Genomic DNA, 10,160 nt, shown 5'->3' on the forward strand with positions numbered 1-10,160 from the left:
GCTACGCGGATGACGTTGCTTTGATGATCAGAGGTAGTAGCCCAGCAGAGCTAAGATGGAGGATGCAAAGAGCACTCGATCTTGTACAGAATTGGTGCACCGACAGATCTCTGAAGGTTAACCCTAACAAGACAGAGATGGTGCTCTTCATCAAAAAGAGGAAGCATAAGTTAAATGCGCCTTCAATTTTCGACACTGAGCTGAAGTTTTCAACAGAGGTACGCTACCTTGAAGTAACTCTGGACAATAAGCTCACGTGGAGAAGCCATATAAGGAAACAGGCTCAAAAAGCCACTGCCACTTTTTGGGCCTGTAGAAGGATATTTGGCACAACGTGGGGTCTAAAACCAAAACTAGTTAGGTGGATCTACACGGCTATTTTGATACCCCAATTAACCTTTGCCTCTGTCATTTGGTGGCCCGCAATACGAAGGGATGTCAATATCAAGGCATTAAATAAGGTCAACCGACTTGCTCTGCTAGGCATAATAGGAGCGTTAAAAGCAACTCCTACCCTAGCTATGGGGGCACTCCTGAATGTAGTCCCCCCCAAATATAACTGTAGAATCTCTGGCTGTGAAAACGGTTTTGAGACTGCATTTTGTTGGGTTGTGGTCGAAGGCTAGGACGGGACATGCGTCCATCCTACGGAACAGAGATCTCGAAGAGGTCCTGGCCCAAGGAGGGGACTATGGCTCTCGTAGCTACCACTTCCGACACAAATACAAAGTCCTCTTTCCAAACAGGCAGGAATGGGAAGGAGGAAGCGATGGAATCCTATCACCCCAAGGGCTAGTCTGGTTTACGGATGGGTCCAAAAGGGTAGAGTGAGCAGGTGCAGGAATTTATAGCGGCGGACCCAAAACTGAGATATCCCTCAGACTGGGTCACACTGCCTCTATTTTTCAGGCAGAAGTATATGCGATTCGGGCCTGTGTAAAGCACATTTTAGAGCTAAATCACAGGAACAAACACATATACATATGCAGTGACAGCCGTGCAGCTCTCAAGTCTCTCACATCGGTTGTGGTGACTTCAAGGCTTGTACGAGACTGCATCACACTCGCTAACAAACTAGCGAGCGCCAACTACGTCAATCTCATTTGGGTACCGGGTCACAGCGGTATCAAAGGGAACGACATAGCAAATGAATTGGCAAGGACAGGGGCCTGCAAAACGGACCCTGAGCCAGTCTGTTCAATTCTGGTGCCTCTGTGCTTTATAAGAAGCCACTTGGCTCAATGGACCTGTGACAGGTTCTGGGACCTGTGGCTTGAAGCCGGAGGCATGCGACATACGAGGGTACTAGTTCAAGGACCATCGAAGTCGCTTAGTACCAGTCTAGTAGAGCTCGACAGATTCAAATTGAGGATTATTGTCGGGCTCGTTACAGGACACTGGTTTACCGGTAGGCATCTGAAGCTCATGGGCATCACCGATGACTCGATATGCCCGAGATGCAATTTAGAGGATGAAACTTCCCTTCACCTGCTGAGCCAATGCAGAGCCTTAGAGGATGTAAGGAAAGACATCTTGGGGATCTGTGATGATACTCGGCCTAACTTATTAGAGGTTGGGATGGGCAGAGTTCTGCGATTCTCGAAATCCATAAATCTGCCAACCCAACCTTAATTTTAACGAGAATTGACCTAGTAGGGCCGAGTACAATGGTTCAAAAGAACTGAGTGCTCGGCTCTACACCAAACAAAGGCGTCAATCTCACTCTCAATTCAATTCAAGTCATAATTAATTTAGTTATGATAATAATTTTATTTGTTCGTTGTCAATAATAAATACTAGCGCCATCCCTAAAAAAAATTATTCAAGTCCTTACGGAAAAAAAATCTCAGATAGTACTCATTGCTATCTTACATAGAACTCTCTACTACGTTACACAGTAACCAGCAATATCTTGACATATACGCAGGCGCTATCTGCAGATAGCAGTGGGTAATATGTTTAAAAAGTAACCAATGCTATCTGACATACGACTGGCTGCTATGTACATAGAACTGGGCAATATGTAAGAGTGTACTATGTAGGATAGTAGTGAGCAACATTCGACATAGCGCTGAGTACAATGTAGAGAGTAGCCAGTACTGCGTAGATAGGACCCACTGCTATCTCAATTTTTTTTTTCTACAGATGGCACTGACTACTATCTGACATGGTAGCCAGTTCTATTTATTTTTTTCCGTGATATAATTAAAAATTATTTTGAGGCATTTGTTATTTTTTTGAGCTCACTTCGATGTATAACGATCGACTCGTTGAACACGCGAATGACAACATTAAAAAAATGGCGGGTAAATAAGATAGTCATCAAAAAGGTAACATAGAATGATATAAACAATGGCAGCATTTTTCAGTTGCCAGTTGTCGAAACAGAGCTAACATTAAAATATATCAAAATGTTTACCTAAAATTGCTAGCATAACGTTAACAACTCCATTTCATCTTTTAAATAATGTGAAAAAGTTAGTATTTGGATAACAAATTGTCAGCATTAATATGGTAACTTTCATTTGTCCCCAAATGGTCATCATTAATTTTTTCATTTTATGATAACTATTGGCGAACATTTTCTATATTACGTTTTATTAATATTTTTTTGGTAACTTTAAGATAACCATTAAAAGTTGACTTTTTAAAAATGCCATTCGTCATTATTTTATTAATATTTTGATAGATAGTTGATTTGGAACAAGAAACTAAAATCTAGCAAAAAGCGAGCCTGGCTACTTGGGGAGTATAGATGTAATTTTTTTTAAGCATTTCTTTTTTATAATATTTATCGTTTTGAAAAAAATTATTAAATTTCAGCTAACTTCAGTATCATTATTTTTTTACTGAACTAAAAAAATAATCGTCCGAATCTAGGAAAAATAAGCACAATTAATTTTTCAAATATTTTCATTTCAATCAATAATAATCAAAATTCAAATGATAAATTTATTTTTTTGTAAAAAAAATCATTAATTGAGTTTAACTAAGTTTATTCATTAGTGTTGATTTATTTGTGAATTAATCGTCAAGCCACCATTTTAATCTATAGATAACTTACGTTTGATTGGTCATTAACCAGTTAAAATGGTTAAAATGAAAAAAAAAGTTTTTTTTACATTATTACGTCCATAAAAATTATTTAATTCGGTATCAAATCATTACTAGATGTGATTATACTAATATATAAGCCGAGTACAAGGTACGTTTATATGACGTGTTCCATTCTTAAAATAGTTTTTTTTTATCGACTGTTGTACAGTCGATTAACCAACAATCGATTTCCCTTGATAGCCTATTTGACCATGACGAAAATCAACAGCCGAAATTAGACGTCAAGTTGACTACACGGAGAGAAATGAAGCTCAATATAAACGAAAATATACTGTCTGATTTTCGATTTCTACTAGATCTGTTTAGAAAATCATAAATTATGATAATTTTTATGAAAAATTAGTAGAAAGTAATAGGTACGCAAAAAAAATTATAGAGTAGCATCATGATTTTTGAAGTCTTTAATTTTTAATAATCAACAAATATAAAATAAGTTATGCTATGAAAGTAATATCAAAATAAATCTTGAAATTTTATAAATTGAGAGTAAAGTTTTGATAAAAGTTTGCTATTAATTAAAATGTAAATAAAAATTATTATGTGTTATATATTATAGTTTTTAAATTATGGATTTGTAATTTTTTTATAATTTTGTATCAAAAATTATATTCAGCATAAAAATATTTATTTCAAACAGTATTAAATTCGAAATAAATTCGTTACATTTTAAACTCCTGTGTAAAATTTTTTTTATGAAAAAATGGTTTTTTTGTTTTATATTATATAAATTTTATAATTTTTGATCACACAAGAATTAATAAGAACTAAAAATAATAATTGCCACAATAGAATAACAAAATTTACAGATTTTGTCATGATATTTATATTTACTTCAATTTTTGTTATTATTTACTGGGTATAAATTCTCGAACATTGATTCAATTGAAAATTCTAAAGCTAGCATAATAAAAATTCTTAAAATTTTAAAACTTTTAGTTTTGTCAGTTGATAAGTTTCATTATATGATCGGTAGAAATTCTACTTTATCAGTAATGCAAAATTTCTCGTGCCAGCATAATCAAATTTGTGAAATTTAAACTGATATTTACTCAGTTGAGGAACAACACTTATAGAAAATCATTAAAGTTTAAAAAATTAATAACAATCTTTACACCCATTTAATAAAATTTCATTGAAATACAGCTATTTACAATTTTTTGACAATAATTTTTGTTTGTCTTTGAGTAATTTTTACAACGGTGTTTAAACAAAATAATCTTTTGTTCTGAATGTTCGGATTTATTTGGTTATTTTTCTGATCAGTACTCCGCGGGAATTCATTCAAGAAGCATCTATTTTATTTAGCAAGTGTCAATTATTTAGTTGAGTTTTATGGGGTTGTGTGATTGTGAAAATCTTTATTCTTATTGATTTTAATATTATTATGCTTATGAGATTTGTTTGCATAACTATTTTTACGTTTGATAATAAATTACACACTTACGAATAACAATAAATTATATTTTTTTTGTTTTAATAAAATATAAAACTATTTGATGTATCATTGTGTGTAATAAATGTAAACCGCATGGATTATAATTTTATGGAAAATTAGATGTATTTTTATTTATTTTATATCATCCTTATAAATGTTTATTAAGTTAGATGAGTAGTTATAAGACTTTTTGTAAAATTTATAATATTAATATAATAATTTTAACGAGACTTCTCTTTGCTCTGTAAATTCAATATTGTACGAATCGTAAAATTAATTTTTGAAATATATTGTCAACTAACTACCAATACCAATGCTGCTAAAAAAATATAAAATTAATATAAAATAAAAAGTACAGTGTTTTGTGTTGATATTCTCATATGTTTCTATCAATTTCATTTAATATTTATACTATGCGTTTTTGTATATACATATAAGACTATTAAAGATAATTGATAGAAACATATGAGAATATCAACACAAAACACTGTATTTTTTATTTTATATTAATTTTATATTTTTTTAGCAGCATTGGTATTGGTAATTAGTTGACAATATATTTCAAAAATTAATTTTACGATTCGTGCAATATTGAATTTGCAAAGTAAAGAAAAGTCTCGTTAAAATTATTATTTTAGTATCATAAATTTTACAAAGAGTCTATATAAATTTTTTAGATTAGTAATATAATTTTTATAAAAGTTAATTTAAAGAGTAAAAGAACAAAAATGAAAATTATCATTTTTTCCATAAATTTTTAAATAATTTTGATCGTATAAGTAAAATAATTAAAACAATTTTTATTATGCTAGTGGTACATTTTGTTATCATAAGACGGTGAATATTGCATCCTAGCGACACAATTTTTGTCGTGTCAGTTATTATAACTATAAAATACGTAATAATTTTTATTATGCTCAATACGAAATGTATTATGTTCAAGAAAGAAATTTTTGTCGGCCGAATCGAAATTTTATTATGCTTCAATACAATTAGTAACAACACGCATAACATAAAATATTGGAATATCATACGGTTTCAAGTTTAGTCCGCTAGCATAATAAAAATTTATGGATTTTCACATCATATTTCTTGGAATTTTCACCTTCATTTTTCTCCGTGTACAAAAACTTCATGGTGCAAGTAGTTGACGATAATTTGCAGTCAGTTTGGAAGAGAAATTTTGCTCATTCCTGATATTCATTGTAACTTTCTGTCAGATTAAAACCAACTCTTGCTTTTCTAATTTATTCCCGCAACTTGAAGGCAAATTTCTAGGTCAAGTTCCATTCCAATTCCAGTTGTAGATTCACGTCGACTTGTGATTTATGTTGCACTCATATTTCAATTAAAACTTGAAACAGCAGAACTTGACGTCAACTTGACATCAACTTGACCAAAAACATCGAAGAGAAAGTTTTGAAAGAAAAAGTATGGTTATCATGATCAAAATTATAAATTTTTACTACATATTATGAAGAAAAAAAAAAGGCCATTCGGCAGCCGAAATGGAAGGTAGATTTTCCAATTAAGGGGTTAGGGGTACTCAGAGGCCTGAAAAAATGATGATTTTCAATAATTTTTTATTTGTAGTTAATTACTTTATTTGACAAAAATAAAAACATAGCTTTATTAGAACACGTTTCGATTTGACTTCACGAAAATTTCAAAAAAAAAAATTAATAATTCAAAAAGTTATCGCTGTTTTTGTAGAGCCCGTTCCTCCCGAAGTCCTTTGCGGTGATCATCATAAGTCCTTGGAGATTCATCTAAAATCAATCGGACAAGAAAAATTAGTTTTATTAATAGATAATCTTGTGCCTGATCGAAGCTTTTTTTTTTTTTTTCGAAATTAACAAAATGGAGGCCTCAGGAAATTTTTTTCAAATTTTCGAGAAAAAAACCGACAGTTTATTGTTAAAAAAAAATCGAAATTTTTGAAAAAAAAAAAAATCCTTCGATCAGGCACGAGTTTTTAATGTATTTCAAAAGTACAATAAATTTTATTGAAATCTACCGAGCAGTTTTTAAGTTACAGTGATCACCAGTTCAGAAAACATAGTTTTGAGAAAAACGCATTTAAAGTTTTGCCATGGATTTATGTCGAATTATAAGAATTATTTAATAACTTACACTGAGTCATCTATTCCTGGACCATATAATAGCTCTTCAGCCGTCATAGCAGCTTCCAAAATATTGATTTGCTGGTGCCTACGTTGCAATCGACCTTCTCGGGTGTTATCATTAGCGCGCTTATCTGCTACTTTGATACGTGCAGCATCCATTCTTTCTGCATACCGATGAGAATTAGGCCCACAATTAAGTCCTAGTGTATTCATCAAGACTAATAATGAATTTATACCCTCATTAAATATACACATAGCAACGTATGCAGCTATTTGTACGACAGTAAAACTAGTATTTACCGTTTTTGGGCATATTTTCCATACTAGTTGGTTAAAGCTTTCATTATTATTCTGATTGAATCCACCTACACATCTTGAAAGTAAATTTTCATTACTAAGACCTTCGTATATAGGCTTGATAGCTTTTAAAACATCAGAAGGTAAGGGAGAATAATCGTGAGAATAGGTATCAAGCTCTCCTCTTGCTTCAGCGCGCTGGTAAGAGCACCAAGATTCTTCGCCTTTTGGACACATATCATGATTCGGTTTTTCATCACTCGAATTTCATCAAATTTATTATTCGAAATTCAGTACTGCTGTCTTCAGGTACATCATCTTCAGTGTTTTGTTTTAATTTTTTAGAAGATGTACTCTGAATACTTTCATCACGTTCGGCTGTTTTCGGATTAAAAACATTCTTTCTTTTGACTGAACGCGACTTATTAATTTTTTCAGAACTCCGAAGTTCTCTTGAAACCTTTCTAGAATCACGTCCCATGGTTAATAATTTAATTCACTTGAGAAATAATTTATCACAAAACTATCGACTGATCAGTGCAACGACTACAGGTATACTGGCAACCAAAAATTATTTTTCAGTTCTTGTACTACCTACAAATTGTGAATATATGTAGAAGGATTTAAATATATATATATATATATATATATATATATATATATATATATATATACATATATAATTATACATACATTAAAATGGGGAGATATTCATGGCAATGAAACCCGAAAGGTCGGTTGCTTGCAGCTGTTTCTAGCTACCTGCTCTCGAATGCCACGTAGCACCCGAGCGTCCTTTGGTCATTGTTAAATAACTCGAAAAGAATTTGTCGGATTCACTTCAAATTTTCACACAATATTTTAAAAATATTATACTTTAAGAAAATGCAAAAAAAAAAAAATCGATTTTTTGAAAATTCTGACTACCCCTAACCCCTTAATCTATATAAAAAGTTTCATATATACATATCTTGTGATATATGTTAGTGTATAGTCATGATATGAAATTAGGCTCGTTTTCTTGCAGTGAGGGTTAAAAAAAGACAACGACTATTTTCGATAGAGAACTTCAGATAGTTGATTTGACAAAACATTATATATAGGTAATGTATCAAACTAACCTTCATGTAAACAAAGTATAGAAAATTTAATTAGTAGGAGATCATAATTGTAATCGCTATTACGATGGCAAGACCACGATAAAATACAACTGAAAAATTTTATTATAATGGGAAATGCATAAGTAATGTGGAATGAACACCATATTTGCAACATTTGTTGATTCCATTAGAATTTTCAAGGCCATCAAATTATTGGAAGAAATGGTCAAAACATAAAGTTTAAGGTCAAATCCCTCGCGGACTCGGGATTACTCCGAAATCATGGTGAAATTTCGGTGAAATCATAGTGAAATGACAGTGAAATCACTGTAACTTTGTGCCATTTGCTTACTGTGTGATAATTATCATCCGATGGTAATTTTATGATGATTTCACCATCGATTCATAGTAGAATCACAATAGCATAACAGTCAATTTCCAGTAGTATAGCTGTAAGTTGACAGTATTATTACTGTGTATTTACAGTGATTTCACTATCAGTTTATGCTGATCTGCAGTGCTTCAGTCATGCTTTCTCAGTAATAATACCGTGATCATACAGTGATTTCACAGCAGTCTTACTATAGATTCTTCGTGAAATCACAATAATATCGCTGTGAATTGACAGTAATATTACTGTGATTTCTTAATCATTTAATCCTGGATCTGCTTAGTTTTCATCGAGATTTAGGGGCAATATTGAGATCCTATATTTATTGATTCAAAGATAATAATAATAAAATTAATAATAATATTATAATATCAACAATAATCCTAATCTTGGTTTTTCAATAAATAATTTTTCTTGTTTAAAAAAATTGTTTAGTATCCATCCCTTTGTACGACTTCATGTAATTCCCCTGGAGGATTAAATGCTATTTTTTTACCCTCGGTAAAGAAGGAATTTTATTTTTTTTTAACGCATGATGGGACTCGAACTGCCGACCCTTCGATTGAGAGTAGCTTAAGTCATGTACTTTAGCCCGCTCGGCCACCACACGCATTCGGAACTACATACTTAATCTGTTACTTCATGCTATTCAATACTATATATACTCAAGACTAAGCTATAAGAAAAATTATTTTATTAAATACTATAAAATTAAAAGAATTCGATATTTATCAAAAAAAAATTTTTGCCTTCATTTGTAAATCATCAAGTTTTCTTAGTTTAAGAATATTTTATTTTAAATTATGATAAATAATAAATATTTACTATTGAAATATTAATCTAAATGATATTCTCTTTATTTTTTGCAGTAGTTTAAATTCAATTTATACAGTTTTAAAAAAAAAGTTATTCAATTTTTTTATTTATTTATTTTTTTTCATAATTCTGAAGAATTTTACCGTCTTAAGCTTTTATAAAATTAACTAAATTAGATAATTACAGATAAAATTTCACTCGGAAATTCCTAAAATAGCTAAATTTATAATAAATAAAATACATTTGTGCCCAAATATTTGCTAAACTTACAAATAATTATAGGAGCATTTATGAAATAATTGATATTATTTTTTTTTTAATTCCATTTCTATCGATTAATGACATTAAAAATTCAAATTTTGATTTTGAAATTGGATTAATGATAGATATACCGTATCAGATCACTATCAAAGTAGAGTGAAATCATGGAGAAAACACTAATAATTTGCTGTGAAAGTATCATAGAGTCACAGTGCTAATACTACTAGGTTGTCATGGGATCACGGTAAATTCATGGTTAAACCACTATGAACTGACTGTGAAACTATTGTAAAGTCACAGAGTTAACACTATCAAATTACTATGGAATCACAGTGAATTCGTAGTGAAATCACGATAAACTGACTGTGAACCCATGATAAAGTCTCAGTGTTACCATTGTTGGGTTACCATAAATCGATAGCTGATCGACAGTAAAATTATCATGAAAGTATGGTAATTTAATTCTAAACCTACAAAAGAATCACAAGTGAAATCACTATGGAACTACCATAAAATTACTGTAAAATTACTATATAACCAGAGTGACGAAATGGCACAAAACGACTGTGAATTCACTATGAAATTACCATCAATACACAGTAAACTTACGGTAAAAT

At 31.1% G+C, this 10,160-nt stretch overlaps 1 protein-coding gene across 4 annotated transcripts; it reads right to left on the minus strand.

The window, feature by feature from the left end:
• Positions 1–6,144: 6,144 nt before the first annotated feature.
• Positions 6,145–7,844, minus strand: LOC130675702 (uncharacterized). 4 transcript variants are annotated; one of them, XR_008991325.1, is made up of 4 exons: positions 7,669–7,844; positions 6,979–7,569; positions 6,686–6,878; positions 6,145–6,321 (listed from the first exon to the last, which is right to left on the minus strand). XR_008991325.1 is itself a non-coding variant. In XM_057481535.1 (4 exons), the coding sequence occupies exons 2-4, from the start codon at positions 6,998–7,000 to the stop codon at positions 6,318–6,320; spliced, it is 237 nt and encodes a 78-aa protein (XP_057337518.1). In that variant the 5' UTR covers positions 7,001–7,569; positions 7,669–7,837; the 3' UTR covers positions 6,145–6,317. The 4 variants fall into 4 exon arrangements, 3 of the variants coding, with proteins under 3 accessions (XP_057337518.1, XP_057337516.1, XP_057337517.1); XM_057481535.1 differs by having other exon boundaries at positions 6,686–6,896; positions 7,669–7,837; XM_057481533.1 differs by having other exon boundaries at positions 6,686–7,569; positions 7,669–7,836.
• Positions 7,845–10,160: the final 2,316 nt, after the last annotated feature.

The sequence above is a fragment of the Microplitis mediator genome, chromosome 10 (genome assembly GCF_029852145.1).
Source record: "Microplitis mediator isolate UGA2020A chromosome 10, iyMicMedi2.1, whole genome shotgun sequence".
Classification (NCBI taxonomy): Eukaryota; Metazoa; Arthropoda; class Insecta; order Hymenoptera; family Braconidae; genus Microplitis; species Microplitis mediator.